Here is a 25,461-nt window from a genome sequence, read left to right on the forward strand (position 1 = left end):
TTGTTTTTGGTTTACAATGAATTGATAAAAGTTGCTATAATGTGACATACACTTGGTATCGGATTCGGATATGATTGAGACAAAGTGGTAATCTTAGACATTGCCCTGATAACATACTAGTTTAACTTTTTAAATGGCTACATTTTGCATAACTTTTTCTTAATTATGCCTAAATTACACAATTCGAACATGCATTTTTCCCACTAAAATCATTCTATTTGCTTTTTTGGTCACGTGTACAACAAAGGAACAAGGAATTGTTACAAATTCCACGCCTGCTTATCATAAGGCCACTTTGATAAAAGTTTACCCACAAAAACTCATCAACAATATGATTGAAAGTTTTCTAATTCAATCAGTTATCATTGTGTTTTCAGCATGCTTTCATATCAATTAAAGTTGTCAACTATTGTGTTCCTTTCGATCCTTAGATGACCAGACCAGCTAACCAAATGTTGTCCTTGAGGAAAAAGTTTCTTAATATATCTACAACAAGTGGCCTTTTTGACGCTATCAAATACCGAGTAAAAAAAATCTGCGTACACTTTCTTTGTTCGGAAATAATAGTCACATTTCTTACCTTTACTTCGTATATTCAGGATAGAGTAGGTGCGACTTTTCTGTGTTTTTTCTTTTGACAAGAGTTACAACGTTTCTTACCTTTACTACGATTGAAGTAGCAGAAAGAGTGTGATAATGATCCAACAGATTGTCATATCTTCTTCAGTTCTGAATAGTTAGAGCGCTATGGCTATTAATTCCGGACAGAAGGAGAATGTATTTTGGAATTACAAAGCATGTAATTTGGCTTCTTTTTTTTGTCTTACGACACTTTTAACTATTGGAAAAAGTTTCTGAAAACGGATCAAATACAGAAACAGGGCTACAGGCAACAAGGCTTAACTGAGACTGATCAGAGTTAGTTTCAGCCAAGCCACACGAAAAGAAAATAAATACAAAATTCATGACCACAAAAAAGGAACTATTTAGACAAAAGAAACAAGACTAATTAAGTATATACTATACACTCACATATGATGGATTAATATTCACACTAAAACAATGTCATCCTACAGAATGGCGCCTTCGCCTCTGGAAGAAGAATCTCGATTCTGAATTAGCCTTAGACCCTAATGGCTTAGCACTGTTAATCCGAAAAAGGGAATTAAGCTTGCTAAGTTTCTTAGTAAATGACTTGAACAACTTATTAGCAGGATGTGATCTTACCATTTCCTGTTTCATTGAAACATGATCTTTTTCTAAATCAGTTAGTCTCATCCTCATCCTTGCTACTTCTAACTTGAGTTCGCGGTTCTCTCTTCTGACTGAGGCATAATTGTCTCTAGGAGATATAGCTCCACTTCCTGCTCCACTGCTTGATCTTTGAGGGAAATTATGTCCATTTACTGATCCAAAGAAGAACTGGTTGTGTCCTCCGTTCATTGCGTTTCTCAGTCTGATTTGTTCAAAGTAGAGTACTTGGACTGCCATCTGTACTGGTAGTCTTTCATTCTGAGCTGCATGACTGCATGCTTCTTGTGAAAGTTTCTGACAATCTATGGTTTTGCATAGCCTGTATCTTTCTGATTCCTTCATATTTGGATGAACCTGAAATTAACAGGATGTCAGACTTCACTAATATTCAACAACTTGTGTAATTGTGTTATGTAATTTGGTAAATATGTTACCTTGAGGAAGATATCTACTGCTCGATATAGGCCATCAGTGACTACGCGAGCATGATCAGGCAGTAGCTCTGCAAGAGCTATGAACTTGGAAGGTGACAAGTTTGAATCCAAAGCAACTTCTGCAATAAAATTGTCCAATAACTTTGATACCTTAATAATCGAACTTTGTTTAGGAGATCCAGGGCTATCAAAAGTATACATCATCTCACTCTCATCCCTCATGTGGTTATCATTATCATCATCATCATCTTCATCTAAGTTTAAAAAAATCGAGAAAATCCTTAACACAGAATCAATATCATACATGGGACTATGATGATTATTCCCATGAGAACTAGCAGGAATAAGTATGTCTTCCAAGATTGCTTGGTCTAATTGTAAGCCGATCCTTCTCTCTAAATCGGTTCTACAAGATGTAGAAGCCAATTGTACAATTGCACTCTTTAACAAGCTTGAAAGGAATGCCATAGGAACCAAGCTTTTCCTTGATTGTGTAGGTAACAAACTCACCATTGTTTCAATAAGTACCCTTTGTTTCTTTTGAAGTTCTAAATCCATGTAATTTCCCTTTACAAGTTGTGGATCTCTTACAACGACTACCCCTTGAAGAGAAGTTTGAGCATAGTTGATCAAAATCTTGCTTATCAAATCTTGTTTAAGACCCTTCAACTTCACTGCTGTTAAAACCCTTTGGAAGAAATCTAGATTCAGAACTGCTAGTGATTTCCCCCACCAATCTGCAGGAGTTTCTGGCTCCAAATGTGATAATACTTTTACAGGGAAATTATGTTCGAGTTTTAGTAAACCCGAACAGAGTTGCTCCTTACATGCATTATTGGCAATTGAAGTAATCATCCGGTTAACCAGGTTAATATCTTCTGCTATAGGCAAGAGTGTCTCGCATTTGTGTAAGACTGATATGGAGTTTGATATATTTGAGAGGACTATGTCTTTTAGATATACCTCAGTTCTTGTTTCAAGGCTTTTCTCTGCAAACTCCTCTGTCATTTCAAGAAAATGCGCTGCACATCGCAGCATAGCTACGTTTGAAAGTGTGATTTCAACATTGATTCCATAGCAGAACTTGGCAGCTAGCTCAAATGCCTCTGATCCGCCTGGTACAGAAGGAAGACTAATCCTTGAGACCTTTGAATCCTTTGCTTCCAGTAAGAGTTTACGGATTCTTCCACTGCGCGAAACAAGAGGAAACTGCAGCAAAATGCATACTGCAAGTGCTTAGAACAAGATCTGAATGCAAATTAAAATCTCTAAACTTTGTATAACAAATGAAACAAAATCACATAAACTAGAACAGAAACAGTAATCAGATTGAAAAAAGACAGAAGGAAGCTAAAGGCAGTCATTGATTGTTAAAGTATGAACAAGGCATATTGTGCAGAAAATACAGTAGCATTGTCAGAATGCAGAGTGCTTACTTTGTGAAGTGCAAAGGAGGAAGCGCCTACTTCGATGGCAAGATCACTAGAAACATCAGATATTGGCCTGAAAGAAACAAAACCAGATAAGAAACTGGATTTCAGATGGACAAAAACAAGAAGCCAGAACTGAATCTAAAATACAAAATTTGCACCCCATTACATGATGAATTATTTAACCAACTTCTTCGTTTTTCGTCTACTGTCACAGGCTCACAGTCAGAGCATACATCAGACCATATTATGATTCGTTCAGAAAGTTAATTAGGATTCTGATAGATAGAACTGAAAGTTCCGGTTTCATTGATTGTGAAATGTCATTGACATAAGAGGTCCACAGAAGATAAAATTTAATTTTGGAGCAGAGAATTTCGCAGTAGGGTCAAATGCAGAAAAACATGAGGCTGAAGTCAGTGATATTGTTTTTGGTTAGTAGTACTAATCAGTAATCACTAATCAGTATGAAGCTATAAGATAACAAGTTTCTCATTTCTGAATGGAATTGCATACGATTAATCCGTACAGAAGTTGGTTGGCCCGCGAAAAAGAGGTTGATGGATTAGTAATGAGGACAAAAATAATATTGAACAGCTATCTAATAATGGAATATATTCAAGGATAGTCGATGGCTCGATGCAGGTTGGTGGCTAGACAGGTCAGGCCCCAGTCGCGTGATGCAGTCATTTTCGAACACTAAATCCAGCTCCAAGGTTAAGGACTTAAGGTTGAGGTTCTATCTTCGTGGCACCTTAACATAAAAAACGAGTGTATTTTGAGGGGTGGAACCAAAGGGTACGGTCACAGGTTGTCGCTCTCCTCAGAAGCTAGAATTTAAAAATCAGTCCCGAGTACTTCTTATGGTGTAGAGAGAGCCACAAGGACAATGATATAGACAAGATTGAGTTTTTGACAGTCATATAATGAAGTCAACACTTGCATTATTGCATGGTCAATGTCAACATTTAACTTGGAAAACATTACTGTTGACTAACCTATTCTACACGAAAACAAGAATTCAATGGCAAAACATTATTTGAATACAATATTAGCATGTATTGTGTTTTTCACAACTAAGATTCAACAAATAATACTACAATATGAACTGGCAACACAGTTAATTGCCGACCAATGTATTTCATTAGTCAAGGGATACTACTTGGACACTCCGTTGTATGTTTCTCTAGGCCATTTACAAAAAAATCACTTCTTTTAAGTTATTTTTCTTATCTTATAAAAAATAAATATATGGACATATCACATAGCGCGATACATCCATACCGGTCGTTCTCTAGAATATATTAAATGTACCCACTCATACTTTCTTCTTATATATGAGGAGAAAATGTGATAGTAACTACTAATGGACATAAAAATGTTCTTGGGTACACGGTGCACCCGGATGCACCTAATAATTTTTAGTCATTCTCAAATGTTTGGAATTAAAACACATGATCAAATACACTAGTACCCTTTATTTAAGAGTTGAAATTAAAGATGACCTATTGGTTAAGATTGGGGGTATGTGTGCGGTAGGTCTTAGATTTGAGTTCTCCCGCCCCCATTTATAATTTATTTTGTCTCTATGGCTCATTTGAACCAAAAAAGCCGGGATTAAAGAACCCTACTCAAAATGAGTTATAAGAAAAATAAGTTGATGTAATTATATAAGATCGGATAATTTTAGATACTTCGTAAAATAAGTTCATAAAAAATAAGTGTTACCCAAACACATCACAACTAAAATAACTAATTTGTAATAAGAACTTCAGATAAATGAAAATCATGACCAGGTAGTGAATAGACACTCTTATCCCTCCCTATATGTACATTTTTATTTTATGTTTTTTTAAAAAGAATCTTTGTGATACGGTTGGCTAAGGTTGCATTAATTTGTCGTTGATCTTGATTTGGCATAAATTATGGAAAATCTTGTGACAAAAAAGGTCACTCTTTTTTGACTTTTATTTCCCAAAATTACCATTCCTAAATAGTCACCAGCAACAAAAATGTCTTGTATTTCACACTAGTCTAGTACAGTACGCACTCCATTATTTAGCTGTTCTTGAAAATGACTTTCTCTTCAAAAAAAAATTATATTTAATTTTTTGTATCTATTTGGCGGTTAAAAACATCATACAATGTTCTGAATATTATATTCTTAATTTCGAATTCTGTAACTAATAATTCCTTAATAAATGTGCATGATTTCAGGAAATTAAAAAAAGAATTCACAACAAAACAAATTCCCTCAAGTAAGAATTGATGATCATCTGTTTTTAGCTCTTAGACAAAACTTCCGATCGATAAAATAATAATTTAAAAATGTATTTGTATTGGCATATTGTGCAACTGTTGTATGAGAAATCTTTTATATATTCAGTATATATGAAGATCGAACATATTGCCTATAGTAACATTTTGAATAATTACTTATAAGTTAGTCAAAGAAAGTAATTAAAAGATATATGAGGAGGAATAAATACCATTCAGTGACATGCCTTGTACTGGAACTAGGCCGAAAACCTCTCTTTCCAACAATATTAGGCTTCAAATCACTCATTGTCACCACCCCCATCTCGAATGCGCCACCGTGTTTTCAAACAAACAAACCTTAATTTGAAATTTGTCTTAGACTCTTAATACTATTAGTAGTCCATCTTAAGCCACCGGTTGCCGTGCCGTGCCGTGCCGTGCCGAGCTTTCTCTGTTTCTCTTCTTAATCTATCAAGTATGAACGAAGTGTGTGTTTTGTGAGAGAGGTAAAAGTTATGAGAGCCATACTTTTAGTTTGTGTACGTTGTAATGTGCAAGTATTATGTGTGAGTGTGTTGTTTAAGGGGAGAGATGGTGTTTATAATTATTTGATTAAGGAAAATAAAGTCAAGCGAATTGAGTTAGGTTAGACACTTTTCGGTGAAAGGTAGGGTGGGATTTTTTTTATTTATTTTTTTATTTAAATAAAAATTACAAAAATAAAGAAAATAGAAATTTGGAGACACCAGCCGGATTGGTGATGAGGTGCATTGCTTTAAGGGAAATGGTAATCATGGGTTTGAGAAAGCAAGCTAACAAAATTTAATTAGTACGGAGTACTACGTAATAAATTAAGAGAAGATTATGTGTAAAGACACTAACTTTAGGTCCTTAAGCATGGTGATGGTGTTATTGGGGTATATATGTTTAATCATCAACACCATTACATAACTTATTTTTAATCAATGCCCTATGTTTCTAGGTGTATGTACCTTATGTTAAGTTACTTAAATTAGCTTCATGCTTTTCATTGTTTATTTATGCAACTTCTAATACATTTTCGATTAGCTTATGTTTTTCTTTCAATTGAATTCAAACAACTTAATTATAATTAAGGCTACTCTTAAAATGATCAATATTATCTTCATACAAAACTAAAAGTTATATATGGATATAATTTAGCCGCTAACCCGTTTTATCATGATTTATTAGAATTTCATCATCTGCAGGTAATAGTTAGGCTCTTTTTGTAACATTCGTCTCTAAACACTCCCTCCGTACGTCCTGGTGAAATAATTGAAGATATATAATAAATATAGCATGTTTAATAACAATATGCGAAGTATGTAAATCGGTAGGAGTTTCTTATGTAATTGGTGCATGTGTCGTGTGCATGTATTTCATTATCACAAATTCTTATTTATAAGTGGTGTACAATAAATATTCTTTACCGGAATAAAAGTTGACTCAAAATGCGAGTTATCTATTTTTTAATGATACATTTTTTCATTTGAATAAAAATTATTTCTTCAAAATCAATAATAATGTATAAATAAATCATCTAACCCTTTTAAATGTTTATCTAACAACTTTTTATTTTTATAATATAAAAATTACAAAAAAAAAGTAGGTTAAAGTTAAAAAATACTGCATAAAAGTTATATCTTGGTGTACAATAAATTTATTGTTTACCTTATGCGCGCAATACATCTTGTTTCATTAATGAAAAGTATGTAGTTAAGTAGTTCTAAGCTCCGTTGCGTGAACAATTACACTCCTTTAACCTTGCGGTTGATTGTTCAAATCTTCCATGTTTCAAAATTGTTCTTTCTTAAAGGTCATTAGGGTGACTACATTTTAAAATACTTCGCCTTTATATAATATTTAAATACTAACATATATCAGAACACATGAAAATTTTAATTAGTAGGCAAAAATAACTGTTCTAATACATGGATCTGAATCTCTCGATGGTCAACCTAGCGATATTGACCCTTTAGTTGCATATGGTTCTAGCTAAAACTAGTGCGTGGTCAGGTATGCCAACATAGTAATTTTGTTGGAGTTGTTTCTCCAATATAATGCTTCAAAAGAAGAGAATTTGTTTTTGTTCCACATTGATAAAAACACACTTTCTACCTCCATTGTATATACCACTTCTCTATTAGTGCTTTCTTATACTAGTTTCAACGTTTGATATTCTTTTTAAAAGGTTACTATAGGATGACTACATTTTAAAATACTTCACCTTTATAAAATATTTAAATACTACTTCCTCCGTTTCTGAAAGTTCTTTACGCTTTGGAAAATGTGTCAAAATAGTAAAAACTTTGACCGTAAATTCTCACTATTATATGCACCAAAACGTTACATATAAGATATTGTTAGATGGTCTCGGTACGTATTTTCATAATATCAAATTTCTATAATTTTTTCACATACAAAATTGGATATATTAATAGTTAAATATTGCATTGGAGTTCGTGCAAATAGTAACTGTAAAGATTTTTTTGAAACAGAGGTAGTAACGTGTGTGTGTATATATATATATATATATATATATATATATATATATATATATATATATATATATATATATATATATATATATATATATAGTAAAAGTAATTGTTCTAATGCATGGGTCAATTGCGCTGGTCAATCCCGTGAGAATGACCCTTAAGACTTAAGTTGCATATGGTTCTAGCTAAAACTAGTGCATGGTCGGGTATATATACCTGAGGTTGATACTTTTAGTCTTTTACTACAGTACGGAGTAGTTTTTAGCTAATTAATTGATTTTGATTTATTTTCTTTTAAAATCTTGAAAGTGCCTTAGAAACAGTAACAAACACCCAAAACCGTAAATTACTTTGTATGGAGTACGAATTAATGCTCTTGTTCAAACACATTTTAGGGTTTTAGAGCCAGGGAATTCGAGGGGAAGTGATAAATTCAAGGAAGAATATCATTTCTTCCAAGGAAATCAACTATGAAAAAATGTGGATTTCTTTGGCAGAAGCAAAATTTTCCTTGGATTTATCATTTCCCGAATTCGAGGGATGTACGTTGGTGATATACATATACTGACAAGGGAGGTTGAAAGCTTGTAAATAATACTTCGTATATCATTTACATCCGTTTGAGTTACTATTACTCCCTCCGTATTTCAAAAAGATATACACTTTCCTGAAACGACCGTATTTTAAAAAGAGATTACAAACTTTTAGGAAAGACGGTCTAACGGCTAGACCACTTTTATGCATGCACTTTAACTAATTAATTAACCGCTGAAATCAATTAGTTAAGTTTGAAATTCAATTAGTTAAACAATGAGACTAATTAGTTATGCAACCGAACCTATTAATTAAGCATTAACTAATTAGTTAAACAATGAAACTGATTAGTTAAGCAATGAGATCAATTATTTAAGATTTTACGAAAATAATAACTATTCGACTCATAAATTTAACTATGTGTCTTTATACCTTAACTATTTTGTTATTCAATTAGTTATGATTTTATTACTACTTATAGTTATGTTTTACACTAGTTTAATTAGTACTCCGTACCAAAAAAGTGGTCTAACCGTTAAACGGTCTTACACAAAACATTTTGAAAAGAGATACACTTTTCTTTTTTGACATATTTTGGTTCCCACTTCCAATTATATTACGGAGTAATATTTTTCTCTTTCTTGTGGTCCCCACACTTAATTACATCATTTTTTTAACTACGGAGTATAATAAATAATCCACCCACTACCCCCACTTTCATCTTATTTTAATAAATTCAACTCACTCTCCTAAAACTATGTATCGATCAAAGTGTATCTCTTTTAAAAATACGAAGGGAGTACATTTTATAGCGAATTGGTGGACTTTTAATTACGTCTTTTAATCCATGTTATTTATTGTTTTTTCTTCGTTATGCTTAAATCTCTTTGATTGTTATTAAGTATCCTTGATCATAAAGTAGTTAACACATCTCTAATTCCCGAATCCAAACACACTTACACACCCACAACACCATACGTCATATTCATTATAGAATTTTCAAATATGTATAATTTGTGAGAGACAACACAAAAGAAGTTGATGATGATATAATATGAATTTAGAATTGGCATGCTTGAACATGAATAAAAGCCTCTCTCCCTCCAACCCCAACCGGGGGGGACCAATTAGTGCCTAATCACTGTAGTATTTGTATTAAAGCAAACAATTAAAAGTTGATTTAAAGGCTATTAAAAATAATTAACTTACTAGCTAGATTCACTGTGCTAATCAATGTTTAACCATATTCTGCCTATGTTATGCCTCAGTGCCTCACGTCACGTGCAACTCTTATTGCTCTTTCGGATTTTATTCGATCTCTACATTATTCACTTCTTAATTGGTTACCATTCCAAGCTCGAGAAATACTTACACTGTTTCTCGATACATGCCACTTTTTCGGTGTTTATACTTCCTTCGTTATTATTTATACTTCCTCCGCCTTTTAATACTCGCAACGTTTGGACTTTTGCCACTATTCATATAATCTATTTTGATTATTTGTAGTGTTTTTTATATGAGATTGTTGAAAGAAGTAATGGCGCAGTCAAGGTGTATAGATGGCATAAAGCCCATCCTTAGAGCTGCAGCCCAATAGGCAAGCAAACTGCAGCAAAGAATCAGTGACAAAATAGTCACATGATCCCGGATTTTTCCTTTTGTGTAGTACTATGTTATTTTGTCTTTTTCTCAGGAAATTTCTAGGAAATTGCACTGATGATTAGCTGTCCTTTCCTAGGGTAAAATGGTGGCTGAATAACTCTAAAGGGGCACCACTATATAAGCATTGTACTACACCTTAAAATCTCATTCAGAAATAGAGAGAAAAATCTGGTTGAAAAGAATTGTGATAAGCTGTTTTATTTTGTTCTTAAACTTGAATGAAATCAGCTTAATCATCATGGTATCAGAGCTACGGTTCACAAATCTCTATCTTTTCAACTAATCTTGGTAAGGAAAACACTGAGGAATACATCAGTGCAGTGAGTTTTTTTTTAAAAAAAGTTGTTAACTTTGAATCTCAAACAGAAAGAAAACAGCAGCTATAACAATGACAGGAATAGATCCTTCAAGCCATCTCTATTTGCACCCTTCTGATGCAACTGCTTTTGCTAACATTGAAAAGCTCCAAGGATCAACAAACTTCAGATCCTGGAAACGTTCTATGGAGATCTCATTAGCTTCAAAAAGGAAGCTGGGATTTGTAACTGGTGCTTACAAAAAGGATACAGATCCAGTGAAAGCAGAACACTGGGAAACCTGTAATAACACTGTGATTTCATGGATCATTGGAACAGTGTCTGACAACATCAAAAAGTCTATCATGTTCATGACTAATTCATCCCTGATGTGGAAGCAACTGGATCAGAGGTTCTCTTTGACAAATGGGTCAAGAAAATACAAGTTAAATAGAGACTTGTATGAAACAAAGCAAATGAGTAAGTCCATTAGTGACTATTATACAGTTATGAGGGGACTATGGGAGGAACTTGAATCCCTGAATGACTTTCCTCCCATTACCACCATGACTACAGAGATCAATGCCTTTGTGCAAGCATTGAACCAACAACAAGAAGAACAAAAACTTTTTCAGTTTTTGAATGGTGTGGATGATCATTACAGTCCACAAAGAAGCCAGTTGTTGATGATGTCTCCCCTTCCTTCTTTAGAAACAGCTTGCAGCTATTTGCAACAAGAAGAATCTCAGAGAGATATTCTGAGTCATATCAAGGAGGAAGGAGAAACATTGGCAATGTACAGCAAGGGAAATGATTCAACCTGCACAGCTTGTGGAAAGCCAGGTCACACAGGTGACAAATGTTGGAGTGTAGTTGGATACCCTAGCTGGCATGCTAGGAGCAAGCAAAACACCACTGGAAAAGGAGCATACAAAGGAAAAGGAAAATCACAGTATAGTGCACAACAGAAATGGAACAAAGGGAAGCAAGGTAGTGTCAAGATTGCTGCAAATGCTCAAGGGGGTGAAAGTTGTGAAGCACCAGTGATTTCTCATCAGCAAATAGAACACTTGCTTAGAATGCTACCTATGTCATCCAAGAGTTCTAAAACAGCAGGATCATAAACTGATGATGAGATAGACAACAGCTACTCAGGTATGGTGTCATGTCTTTTTGCTGATTCTGTAGCATCAGATTGGATAATAGACTCAGGAGCCTCAAACCATATGACTGGTAGTTATAGTGTGTTGTCTAATGCTGTGAAAAGTAAAAACAATCCAGTAATAAATCTGCCTACTGGTGAAACATCAAGTATCTCTCATTTTGGAGATGTAAAACTCAAAAGTGACTTAGAATTGAAAAGAGTATTGTATGTTCCAGCTTTCAAACATAACTTGCTGTCTGTAAATAAGTTGGCTGAAGATGGAAATTGCAAAGTAAATTTTTATTCTGGATATTGTGTGATTGAAGATTGTAAAAGCAAGGCTGTGAAGGGAATTGGTAGAAGTTTGAATGGATTGTACTATCTGGTAAATGAACCACTTAAAAGGACACTTCGAAGACTCAGAGGAGGAGATTTGAATTGGTCTGATCAGAAACATGACAAAACATCTGTAATGAATGTGACTAGTCTGTCAAATGTACCTACTGTGCTTAGTGATGTGCCAAAACTAAGTGAGTCAGTGTTGTGGCATCATAGACTTGGACATGCTCCTATGAGTAAGATAGAGAAGATAGAAGAGTTAGGGAAGGTGAAAAGCAATAATAGTGAGATATGCTTGAGCTGTCCACTGGCCAAGTTTACAAAAATTCCCTACACTCACAGTGAATCAAGGGCTGAAGGACCATTTGACTTGGTCCACATTGACATATGGGGGCCATATAAGGTTCACACCAGAGAACACTATAGATACTTTCTGACCATGGTTGATGATCACACAAGAGTAACTTGGGTGCACCTACTCAAAGCAAAATCAGATGCTTTTGAAGCCATCTTTACCTTTGTGAGAATGGCAAGAACTCAATTTGACAGAAAAGTGAAAGTGATAAGATCAGACAATGCTTTGGAGTTTGATGACAAGAAATGCAAGCCTTTCTTCTCTCAACTTGGAATCATTCACCAAACATCCTGTGTGGACAGACCACAACAGAATGGTAGAGCTGAGAGAAAGCACAGGAACATACTTGAGATGTCCAGAGCTCTAAGATTTCATGCAGGTTTACCTTTGAATTTCTGGGGTGATTGTGTACTTGCAGCTGTACACATCACCAACAAACTTCCTTCTGTTGTTTTGAAGAACAAAACTCCCTATGAAGCCTTACACAAAATCAAACCCAAATACAATCACTTGAAGGCATTTGGGTGTTTGGCTCTCTCCAGTAATCCAAATGGAAGCAAGGACAAATTTAATGCAAGAGGTGTTCCATGCATATTTCTGGGATATCCTAGTACTCAAAAGGGTTATAGGCTTTACAGTCTGATAACTGGAAAAGTGTTTGTATCAAGGGATGTCAAGTTCCATGAAAATGTGTTTCCCTATCACATATTTCACTCTACATCAGCTGAGAACAAAGAAAAGACTAACATAGAAGAACAAGCATATGTATGGGGAGACACTGATGATGATTGTTCTGTAAGACAAACTGAAGAAGAAAGAACTGAAAGTGTGCAAGAACCTGAGCAGAGAAGGTCAACTAGAACACACAGAACTCCTGCATGGCATTCTGACTATAAAGTGTCAAATGTCACTGTGACAGAAGCACAAAAGGTAGCTCAAACACCTGCAACACCTCAATTTTTCTGTTTTCTGTCTCATATAATCACACCCAAAGTGCCAGATTCAAAGCACTTTAAACAAGCAGTTCAAGGGAAACAATGGAGAGAAGCAATGAATGAAGAACTAGATGCTTTAGAGAGCAACAACGCATGGGAGATAACTGTTCTCCCACCTGGAAAACAAGCCATTGGTTCCAAGTGGATATACAGAACAAAATATCATTCTGATGGTGCATTTGACAGACATAAATCAAGGCTGGTTGTGTTGGAAAATAGACAAAGGTATGGGATAGACTATGAGGAGACATTTGCCCTTGTGGCAAAGATGTCAACTGTGAGATCTCTACTTGTTGTTGCTGCAATTAAGGACTGGCATATACATCAAATGGATGTAAAAAATGCCTTTCTGCATGGTGAATTGAAGGAAACTGTGTATATGAAACTTCCTCCTGGGTATCTTGGGCATGGATTCAGATTTACAGAATCATTCCAGGAGGAGTATGTGAATCAAAATCCTAAGAAAGTGTGTAGACTGTTGAAATCTCTCTATGGACTGAAACAGGCACCAAGACAGTGGTTTGCCAAGTTAAGTTCTGCTCTTTTACAAAATGGTTTCACTCAATCTAAGAGTGATTACTCCCTGTTTCTCAAAGAAGTGAAAGAAGACTTCATGGGCATTCTTGTCTATGTTGATGATCTGATTCTTACTAGCAACAACATGGAGCTTATTGATCAAGCAAAAGCATTCCTATCATCACAGTTTCATATGAAAGACATGGGGGAATTGAGACACTTTTTGGGAATTGAGGTTGATAGAACTCAACATGGAATATTTCTTTCTCAAAAGAAATATGTGTGTGACTTGCTAACTGAATATGGAGCCACTAACTCTAGAAAACTCAGACTGCCTATGGACAGTCACTTAAAGCTCACTCCAGACAGTGGAGAACCACTTCCAGATCCTGAGATATATCAGAAACTGGTAGGAAAGCTGATTTATCTGACACTTACCAGGCCTGATATCTCGTTTACAGTCCATGTGTTGAGCCAATTTATGCACAATCCCACTTGTGTGCATCATCAAGCAGCTATGAAAGTGCTTAGATATATGTCCAATACCACTGATCAAGGTATTCTCCTTGCCTCTAAATCCAGTGCTCAATTAACTGCCTACTGTGACAGTGACTGGGCAGGCTGTCCATCAACAAGAAGATCCACTACAGGATATTGTGTCCTACTTGGTTCATCTCCTATAAGCTGGAAGTCCAAAAAGCAAACTGTGGTGGCCAGATCTACTGCTGAAGCTGAATATCGAGCCATGGCCATGACTGTATGTGAAGTGTTATGGCTCAAACAGTTACTCAAGGAACTAGGAATGAAGTCCCTTGGCTCTACATCAGTGTTGTGTGACAATCAAGCTGCACTCTCTATAGCAGCCAATCCTGTCCACCATGAAAAGACTAAACATGTAGAGATTGACTGCCATTTCATAAGAGACAAAGTGACTGAAGGTGTCATTACTCCATCTTATGTTCCTACTCACAAGCAACTGGCTGATATCTTTACAAAAATACTTCCTGTTCAGCAGCATCAGTCACTACAAACCAAGCTGGGAGTGAGATCTTCTTCTTCACTCTCAGCTTGAGGAGGAGTGTTGAAAGAAGTAATGGCGCAGCCAAGGTGTATAGATGGCATAAAGCCCATCCTTGGAGCTGCAGCCCAATAGGCAAGCAAACTGCAGCAAAGAATCAGTGACAAAATAGTCACATGATCCCAGATTTTTCCTTTTGTGTAGTACTATGTTATTTTGTCTTTTTCTTAGGAAATTTCTAGGAAATTGCACTAATGATTAGCTGTCCTTTCCTATGGTAAAATGGTGGCTGAATAACCCTAAAGGGGCACCACTATATAAGCATTGTACTACACCTTAAAATCTCATTCAGAAATAGAGAGAAAAATCTGGTTGAAAAGAATTGTGATAAGCTGTTTTATTTTGTTCTTAAACTTGAATGAAATCAGCTTAATCATCAGAGATAAAACATAGTCACGTGAAATCTTGTTAGATTCGTCTCAATGTGTATTTTCAAAATATCAACTTTTTATAATTTTTGCATAAAGATAATTTAAGATATAAATGATCAAAGTTATGCATTGGTATGCAAGTGAAACTAACAAACGTTGCGAGTATCAAAAAACGGAGGAAGTATGACATAATTAAATTTTGCATACACTATTTACAAATGTTCACTTGACTTCGTTTTGTGATTTACTTAAAAAAAATATATTCGTGTAGGGTCTTATTAGTTTCTCCTCAATAAATAGTTTTTAAATATCAACCTTTTATAATTTTTTCGTATCCATAATTGAAAATATTAGTGTTTGAAATCAGTGGCGGACCCACGTTGGGGCCAGGGGGCACGTGCCACCCCCGGAAAAGGGAAAAAAAACACTTAAAATGTTATAAAAACAATTAAAACAACAATACATAAACCTCGCGAATAAAACTCATAAACAGGTCCTATTGTAGTAGTCAGTATAGTGAATCAAAAATAGAGTATCTTGGATGTCGCGAAATCTGGTGTTCGATTCCCTTCAAATGCAATTTTTGTTTCTCCTCCATTGCACATTTTATTTGTCTCTTTTTTTCCTAATTCTTTTAATCGTTTCTAATCAAATCATTGTTTGTATTTTCCAATTTTGTTTCTCCTCCATTTGCACATTGTATTTGTCTTTCTTTTCTTTTTTTATTAATCGTTTTTTTGGATGGATTCTTCAAATTGTTTCTAATAAATTCATTGTTTGTATCTTTAATTTTTTTTATCTTCTTAAATTTTTACACAAATTAAAGCATTTTTTTCAGTCCTTCATATTCAGTTGGACTACACTTAAAGAAAATTTTGTTTCGACCAGAACAAAATAAAATCAATGAGTTACTATTCTATGATAATAATAATCCCTAAAAAAAATATTTATGATTCTTTTACTTTTTTTTAGAACTTATAGCGAAATATTTTTAAAAAAATTCTCAATTAATTTGAACTTTGAGCGATCTACCATCTATATATTGATACAAAATTAACATCGTAAAAAAAATCTTCGACTTGTAGCTACAAGTTACCCTCTCTTCGTAACTACACTCTATTCCAAAACGTACAACATTTTTTTTTTTGTATATATTCTAAAACTACGAAATACTTGTCCACTTTTGTGCCACCCCTGGCCCAAAATCCTGGGTCCGCCACTGTTTGAAATCGTGTATTGACAAACGTGCCTAAATAACTGTATCATATAAAAAAAACACAGGAAATATATTTTATTTGCACTACATTTTATTGACTAAACTTTTCACCATTGTTTTTTTTGTTCTACTACGAGGAGTTCCCACCACCTTTGACAAGTGAATAACTTTTCACAATTGTTTTTTTTTGTTCTACTACGAGGGCTGAGCACGGATCGGATATCCGATCCGAAATCAACATTCGGATCGGATATCTGTATCCGAAAATTCAGATATTTGATATCCGTATCTGATCCGAAAATTTCGGATATCCGATATTCGAATATCCGATTTTTTCGGATCGGATAATCCGGATATCAAATATCCGAAAAAAGTCCTGTTAATTTCTTTTCCTGCTCATATTATAACTCACTCATCCAGATATCAAACTGACCAAGTTTAGGCTACTAATTATTTAATTTTGATTGAATAAATTAACAAATCCCATGATTAATAAAATAAAAGACAATGAGTTAACACAAACCCACACATTACCAAGTTTAATAAGTGTAATTTTTAAAAATGGAATTCAAGTCTTTGTTTCACTGTTTGCCGATTGAACTTTGAAGATTTAAACTCTTAAACCACAATACTCCAATACAGCAAATCGGCAATAACCATAAATAATTAAATATTCTAATACGCATCAGTATATCAATATTTCGATTCCCATGTGGATCCAAATTAAAAGACCAAGCTTACCAGGGAAGTAGATGAACTAAAAGAAATACAAAGTAAAAGAGTAAGACCAATTAAATTAGCGGTGAATTGCAACGAGATTGGAAATCAGAGATTGAGACTTGAGAGCGGGCAGCCGTGAAACCAGAGATTGAGAGTGGGCTGTCGTGAAACCAGAGATGGACCCCGAGAGGCCGAGACGCTGCCGTGAAACCAGAGACTGAGACGTTGAGAGTGGGCTGCCGGTGATAGATGGGAGTGGGCGGCCGGTGAGTGTAAGTCGCCGGCGAGAGATTGAGAAAGGAGACTAAAAGGCTAAAAGAGAGAGAAAGTGAGAGAAGCGGCGGACCGCGTGAGATACTGAGATAGGATAAGAGTTTGAGTTTTAGGGCAAAAGGGTTTGCTTGTTTTGAAACCTAAAAATAAAAACTAAAAGTTTAGTAAAGGTTTCAGATCTTATTGGGTCGGATATCCGATATCCGGTATTCGATATTTGACAATTTTTCGGATATCGGATATTCGATTTTTCCAAAATCGAATATCCGTATCCGATCCGTTATCCGAAAATTTCGGATCGGATATCCGATCCGAAAATAATTTCGGATCGAGTATCCAAAAAAATCGGATCAGATGCGAATCGGGTATTTGGATTTTCGGATTTTCAGATAGTTTTGCTCAGCCCTTGTACATAATAAATGTTACGAAGTACCTGCGTGATTTTACATTCCAGTAATTTACTAAGGTTGTATGCCATTGCCAATTGTTACCTTTTTATATTCTTTCTTTCGTAATATTAATAACAAAAATTCTGACACGGCCCTTCCTAAGATTTCAAAAGAACATTTATTTATACTAGCTTAATTAATTACTCCAGTTGATAAAAATTTAAGATGGTGTTATATAAGACGTGAAATCGAATCTCGTCTTTACCATTCGTCGGTTTGCCTTCGTGACTCCCTTTACTTAAAGAAAAAATGCAACACTAAATTTGGTATAAAAAAATTGACATTTGGTGAATGGTGGCTGCCTTTCTATTTATTTTTCTTTGAAATGGGATAATTAACTTACCATAATTAATGTTATATTTCAATGGACGGTTTGGGGACCAAAGGGGCCACGGTACCAATTATATAGGGTACTACAATTCCCTTTTTATTACGGTACATGTTGGATGAAATCATGACCTATGAAGTGTGTACAGATCACTAAGCAAGTAATCATGTTTTCATTAATCACACATTGGTGTTAAAAACTTTACTAATATTAATAACTCATATAGTCATATGTATACATTTCATTCCAATCTTGAGAAGCAAAAACTTTTTTGATTAATCAAATGGTTAACATGATTTAGTTTAATTAAATAGCCTTTCCATATCCTTATTTGACTTAATACAACATAAAATAAGTTTAGATAATACCAAATAAGGCTGCGTTCTATTCACCTGATTTACACTTATTTTTCCTAAACTTATCTTATCTGAACTTATCTGAACTTAACTGAAGTTATCTGAACTTATTAGAACTTATCAAAACTTATTTTAGTTATAAATTGTACTTGGCCAACCCTTATTTTTTCCGAACTTATCTTATCTGAACTTATCTGAACTTATCTGAATTTAACTGAACTTAACTGAACTTATTTTTCCTGAAATAAGTGAAAATAAGGTGAACAGAACAGAACCTAAGATAAGTTCATGAAAAGTAGGAGTTGCACAATTATAATTTATAACTATAATAAGTTTTTATAAATTCAGAAAAATAAGTGAAAATCAGATGAATAAACGCACCATAAGTTGTGCATCATATTTAATCAAAAGGTTGCACGCACTAGGCCGAGGTGTACAATAAATTTATTGTACATCGGGATATCTTTTACCCAATTTTGGGTAAATAGTTACATATTTAGTACACTATTAGTGATTTTGAAGGGGATAATTTTTACTAAATTGAAAATTTTTATGACTAAAAAATAGATAACTTTCACATTATACCGGGGCAACTTTTAAACATTTTGACTTAATTTTTACTCCGATTTACAATATTTATTGTACACCAACTTCAGATAAAAAAAAGTTGATATTTAGAGTACCCATATTAAGGCAGCTAATACCAAAGGAATACCTTGTGCCATGGAAGGGGACCATTTATTTTGGTGCATGTTTATAGTATTATTATGGTGTATATATATCTTACTTTGTCAGTCTAATGATATAAGGAGTATATATTATACATGATGAAGGAGTACAATTATGGATTTAGCAGTCACATTATAGTCATAATCTATTCCTAATTATATGAATTCATGCTATAATGATACAGCACAGGTAGCTTAGACTAGCTAATGTGGTCCAACGTTAATTTAATTTATCTGTGTTTAAGCTAGGCTTAATGCCTTAATTTGTCGTGGAGTTGCAGGGTTTTCGGGTTTTCACCGTACAACCACGACTACTTTTATTTCTCACTTGCTCAAAGCTATGTATGAGCACAAGCCACCGGAAGTAACTTTAGGTGTACCAATTACCAAAGACAAGGCACCATTACTCCATTAGATTTAGTTATTGTATAGGATAGTTCAATGGGCAGAGAGTTAAGGTCAAGTTAATAGAAGTTTTATTGGATAAATTTTATTGAACAGGGTTAATATAAGGTCAAACTTATAAAATAATAATTTTGAAATTAAAATAGTACTCCGTACTCAATTGTATTTGCATACGGCTCATTTTTTGTATGATACTTCCTCCATTTTTTTTATAATTGCACCATCTTATATTTCACGCTTGTCAATGCACTATTTTAACCATTAATATCTCTCATTATACATTTGAAAAAATTAGAAAAATTTGATAATTTGAAAATATATTTCAAAACGAATACTCGAGTAGTTGTCAATTTGTCATGTTACATTGTTTTTTAAATGCTACCAACTTTTAGTAAGTAGGCATCATGTTACGTTGTTACCTGTGTGTCTTAAGCTCATCAATAGCAGCCGCTAATTGGTGGGAAATATGGATAATTTTCCTTGATTAGTCTATGAGAACCTAAAGTAGTTCTAACTATGGCCTTTATGGGTACTCTAAGGAGATGAATCATAAATGTAATTGGATGAAATGACTATACTTAAAGTTTGATCTCATGAAACTTTAACGATAAACAAATATTTAATTATCGGCAACTTTTGTGTAAGACCGCCTTATCGGAAAGACCACTTTTGTTGCTTAACTAATTGGTTCAATTTCTTAATTAATTGATTCAATTGCTTAACTAATTAATTCCTTTGCTTAACTAATTGGTTTCAGTGCTTAACTAATTAGTTCAAGTGCTTAACTAATTGGTTCCATTGCTTAACTTATATGATACCAACGCCTTATAGAAAAGTTTGTATTTAATTATTATCTTTTTTTACTCAAGCCGACGACATTATATTAATCACATACTAAAATGTACATAGGGAAAACCCCTGCATAGCAAGGGTAAAACTATCAAAGTTGCAAATAAAATAAGGCTTCACCTCCATGATTGGAGCAACCCCCAAAGAACCAAAAACTTGCCAAAAAGGGGCATAAAAACTTAACAAACCATAGCCTTGGTAGTCTTACGAAAATTAATAACACAAAGTTGTAGTAAAGAAGCATCAAGCAAAGGAAGCATGAATCACCATATGATCTACAAAATCTTCCACCAAAAAGCTTGATCATCCTGCTGAAAAATACACACTTCAGTTGTTGGTAATCTCCCCTTCCTCTACTTCAACAATTTCAATAGCAGTATCCATTGTTGAACCACCAACAACAAAAGGAGTGAAAGCTGTCCCTTTACCCTTATCTTGATTCCTGTTATCAACATTTTTCAACTTGTCTCTGGCTTCCTTGATGTCAGTAACAATTGAACCAAACACCAGCTGCGCCGCTCCCCCTGATGTCCCCCCTGATTTAAAGTGACTGCATTATCAATTGAAGGATTAGCACCCACAATTGAGTTTGCTTCATCCCTTGCCTTTCTTCTAATTGTTTCAACATATTCTGGATTTGCGTTTTCAAAATCAGCTTCATAATCACTTTTTGCACAGGAAGGGATAATGTAATGCAGTTTGCTTCCTACTGCCATGATGAGAGAATGGGCAGCTAGAGAATGAGCCACTTTGTTGCAAAATTTCGGAATGTGAGTGAGATTTCCCACCCAAGACTGATTGAGAAGGTTGGCAACCTCCCTCAAAATAGGACCCAGCTCATGATGATCTTGTTCCTTAATCTTTCCCAAAAGCACTTTGAGGTTTAAAGCATCCGTTTCTATCTCCAACTTCTCAAACTTGAAATCTCTAGCAATAATTAGTCCTTCTCTTAAGGCATAAAGCTCTGCAGCAAGAGGAGAGCTAACTGTGAATTTACTGGAGAATCCAACAAACCACGAGCCTGTTGACCTTCTGAAGACTCCTCCACCTCCTGCCACTGCATTTGACTTCCAAGCATCATCCACATTTAACTTCATCACTCCATCTTTTGGAGGAAACCAAGTTTTCTTAGTCAATCCTGGAACCTGATTTGCACCTAACTCCTTACCATGTGAACAATTGTTAGCAGAAGTCCAATCTACATAAAAATCATTATAAAGCGAAAATGCAGATTTCATTTTGAGGTCAAAAACCACCCTATTCCTGGATAACCAAATCTTCCATATAGCTGTTATAAACAAACTTTTCCATTTAATTGAATTATTTAGGTTAAAAGTGATCCATGCACTCCAATTAGAATTGTAAAAAGTATAAAAATCAAACTTAGAGTTAGACCAAACGCGTTGAAAAATATAAGTCCATAAAATACTGGATTGGGGGCAATCCCTAAACAGATGCAAATGATTTTCAGAATTTAAACGGCATCTGGAGCAAGTAGGAGAGATTTGAGGTAAAAACTGATGTAAGCTCTCTGCTACAGGTAAAATCTGATGGGCACAGTTCCAAAGAAGCATTTTGTATTTATAAGGTCCTGGAATTTTCCAAATTTTGCGCCAAGAAACATTATTTAAAGTAGGGCAATGAATGGTACTGAATTGGCAATGATAAGCTGACTTGATGTTAAAGCAACCATTTTTAGAATAAATCCATCTTATAAAATCTAACTCCTTACAGTTATTAGAAAGAGGATAGGAAAGGATTAAGGATTTGATGTGGGATGGGATGAGATGCTCAATATCATTAAGATGCCAAGTTTTATTTCGAATAATATGGCTAACCAACCAGTGAGCCTTAGAATCAGGAATTGTAACTCCTTCAGTTTTATACAATGGTTGAGTGCCAATCCAATGATGATACCAAAGAGAGGTAGAGTCACCATTCCCAATACCAATAATGATACCTTTTTCAAGAATAGAACGACCTTTTAGAATGTCTCTCCATAACGGAGATTGATTGTTATTTGGAACACAATTGAACAGGTTTGCATGTTTGAGATATTTTTCTTTTAAAACTTTCACCCACAATTTATCTGGGTTGGTTAAAACCGCCCAACCCAATTTGGCCATAAAAGCAAGGTTCCATTCCTTAAATCTCCTAATTCCCAGCCCACCCTCATTGATTGGTCTTGTAATCTTGTCCCAAGAAAGCCTAGACATATACCTACTTTTTTCTACCTTATTCCATAAAAATTTCCTAAAACATTTTTCCAAGGCATGGGTGATGGAAGCAGGAAGAATATTAGTTTGCATAGCATAAAGAGGATAGGAATTTAGCACAGATTTAATTAGGGTACATCTCCCTGCCATATTTAGTAGCTTAGCTTGCCAACCCCTCACCCTATCCATTGATTTATCTAAGAGACCTAAATAATTAGAAATTTTCAACTTATTAGGTCGAATGTCAACACCTAGATATTTCCCAAAAGATGAAGAAATTTTGAAACCAAAATCTCCAGCAATATCCTTTCTGATAGAATGATGAAGATTGGAAGGGAAAATAAGAGTTGACTTAGTCATGCTAATTTTTAATCCAGACTTTTCTCCAAAGTAAGTTAAAGCATCCATAATATTACTTAAAGATTCTTTGTTAGCTGTACTAAACAGGAACACATCATCGGCGTAAAAAACATGTGAAATTTTTATGTTTCTAGTAATAGCAATGGGGCTCCAACTATGGGAGTTAACCTTTTGCTCAATGATAGTAGATAATCTATCAAGACATAACACAAAAATGTAAGAGGAAAGAGGATCACCCTGACGAATTCCCCTAGATGGTTTGAAAGCATTACAGATTTCTCCATTCCACAGAATAGAGATGGAAGGAGTTGAAATGCAAGACATAATGAGGCTAATCAGATTTGGAGGGAAGTTAAAGAATAGAAGAGTTTCTCTAACAAAATCCCATTCAATACTATCATAAGCCTTGGTGATGTCTAATTTCAAAGCCATAATCTTATTTCTTTTTTTAACCTTATGGAAATGATGAGCCATTTCTTTAACAAGGATAACATTATCCTCTATACCCCGACCATGAATGAAACTAGATTGGAACGGACTTATAATACGACCTAAAATATTTTTTAGTCTAGAAGAAATAATTTTAGTGACAAGCTTGTAAATAGTATTACATAATCCTATCGGTCTAAACTCCGCAATGGTAGCGGGGCATGGATTTTTAGGAATAAGGGTAATATAAGACTGATTAATATCTTCCGGAATTGTACCATTAAGAAAACAATCATTGCAAAAATCAAAAATAATAGTTCCTAGTTGAACCCAATGCTTTTGAAAAAAGATTGGTTGGATCCCATCAGGGCCTGGAGCCTTTATAGGATCCATTGCAAAAAGATTGTTACGAACTTCATCTATAGAAACAGGAGAATTCAACATGTCAAATTCCTCCACATTAACGGCCAAATTACTATGAGTATCACAATTTAGATTGCCATACAAACGAGTCGTGGTAAACAGATTCTGAAAATAAGTAGTAGCTATATTTTTCAATTGATTTTGATCGTAATCCAAACATCATTACTGTTTTTTAAAGCTTGAATTTTCCCTCTTGATTTTTTAATATTAGCTATCATATGAAAATACTTAGTATTAAAATCCCCATATTTTCTCCAATTCATGCCAGATTTTTGAGCCCAAATCAACCGCTCCTTATTTAGAATATCATTTAATTGTTGTATGAGTATTTTTTCCAAATTGATTAAATACTGTGAGTAATACCTACTTAAAGCAATCTGAATTCCATCAATTCTCGCTAGAAGGTTTTTCTTTTGGTTTTTTAAATTTCCGAATATATTATGATTCCACATAGGGATAGAATTAAGAAATTCGTTTCTTCCTTGTAAAAAAGAATTGTGAGGAAAGTTCCAATTACTAATAAAGTAATTAGTAAAATCTGGGTGAGTTAACCAGACTTCCTTACATCTGAAAGGAAATGGCCCAGTAGCAGTAATATTAGATAAAGTAATTAAAATAGGCGAATGATCAGAGAAGGTACGAGGTAAGTGATGAACCTTAGTATGAGGATAAGCTTCCATCCAAGGAGAGTTGGCTAACGCACGATCTAGCCTTTCCTGAATGAGATGATGCGCATCTCTGGCGTTAGTCCAAGTAAAAGGACAACCACTGAACCCCAAATCTACTAAACCAGCTTCGTCCATAAAATTGACCATTTCCTTTCCTTGATTGACACGAAAGGGTCTTCCTCCCTGTTTTTCAGATTGGCTGGTAATTTCGTTCATATCTCCCACCACAAGCCAAGGAGTATTCTTAGGAGGTAAGTTGGATTGGAGAGAATTCCAGTGATTGGATTTTTCACGAGAAGAACTTGGTGCATGCATGGCGGTGACAAGGCCCTCTTTTCCCAGATTTTTAAAATGAAAGAGAGAGTGAAAATATGTGTTTTCAGCATCAAAAAGAACCAAATCAACAGTTTTTTTCCAAAACAACCAAATTCCCCCTCTTGTTCCAACTGGTCTAACCACCCTAAAATCCGAAAATTTTAAACTTATCATTGTTTCCCTTGCCCTGGAACCATCAGCCTTAGTTTCTAAAAAAATGAAAATATCCGGGTTTTGATTAAAAACAACTTCCTTTGCATGAGGTAAAAACAAGTTTCTATTCGCCCCCCTCACATTCCACATGCAAATTTTCATTTGTAAATCGGGTTTAGATAAAGATGAGTTAACCTTAAACAAACCTTGCAAATTAGCTGGCTGTTTGATCAGATAACTCTCCCAATCCTTCCAGAATTGTGGAGCTCCTAGCTTGGGGATGTCCTCCAATCGAATCGGTGTTAGATATGTGAATATCTGGCGCTGGGCAAGGGGTGGGTTCCAATAACGGCCCTGAATCTGAAGACCCACCGCCTCCTCCCC

The 25,461-nt window shown here is 34.7% G+C and overlaps 3 protein-coding genes across 4 annotated transcripts; 1 reads left to right on the top strand and 2 right to left on the bottom strand.

Annotated features, from left to right (window-relative positions):
• Positions 1-832: 832 nt before the first annotated feature.
• LOC110788835 (BTB/POZ domain-containing protein At1g03010) lies at positions 833-5,970 on the bottom strand. 2 transcript variants are annotated; one of them, XM_021993470.2, is made up of 4 exons: positions 5,608-5,970; positions 3,125-3,191; positions 1,689-2,897; positions 833-1,608 (listed from the first exon to the last, which is right to left on the bottom strand). In XM_021993470.2, exons 1-4 carry the CDS (start codon positions 5,697-5,699, stop codon positions 1,066-1,068), a joined length of 1,911 nt encoding a protein of 636 aa, XP_021849162.1. In that variant the 5' UTR covers positions 5,700-5,970; the 3' UTR covers positions 833-1,065. The 2 variants fall into 2 exon arrangements, with proteins under 2 accessions (XP_021849162.1, XP_021849163.1); XM_021993471.2 differs by lacking the exon at positions 5,608-5,970 and adding an exon at positions 3,288-3,628.
• Positions 5,971-10,483: 4,513 nt separating this feature from the next.
• On the top strand, positions 10,484-11,515 carry LOC110788857 (uncharacterized). Its single transcript, XM_021993493.1, has one exon. The coding sequence runs from the start codon at positions 10,484-10,486 to the stop codon at positions 11,513-11,515; it is 1,032 nt and encodes a 343-aa protein (XP_021849185.1).
• A 9,325-nt stretch (positions 11,516-20,840) lies between these two features.
• On the bottom strand, positions 20,841-25,239 carry LOC130463556 (uncharacterized). The gene is made up of 3 exons (XM_056832720.1): positions 24,598-25,239; positions 21,091-24,046; positions 20,841-21,049 (listed from the first exon to the last, which is right to left on the bottom strand). The coding sequence occupies exons 1-3, from the start codon at positions 25,237-25,239 to the stop codon at positions 20,841-20,843; spliced, it is 3,807 nt and encodes a 1,268-aa protein (XP_056688698.1).
• Positions 25,240-25,461: the final 222 nt, after the last annotated feature.

The sequence above is a fragment of the Spinacia oleracea genome, chromosome 6 (genome assembly GCF_020520425.1).
Source record: "Spinacia oleracea cultivar Varoflay chromosome 6, BTI_SOV_V1, whole genome shotgun sequence".
NCBI lineage: Eukaryota > Viridiplantae > Streptophyta > Magnoliopsida > Caryophyllales > Amaranthaceae > Spinacia > Spinacia oleracea.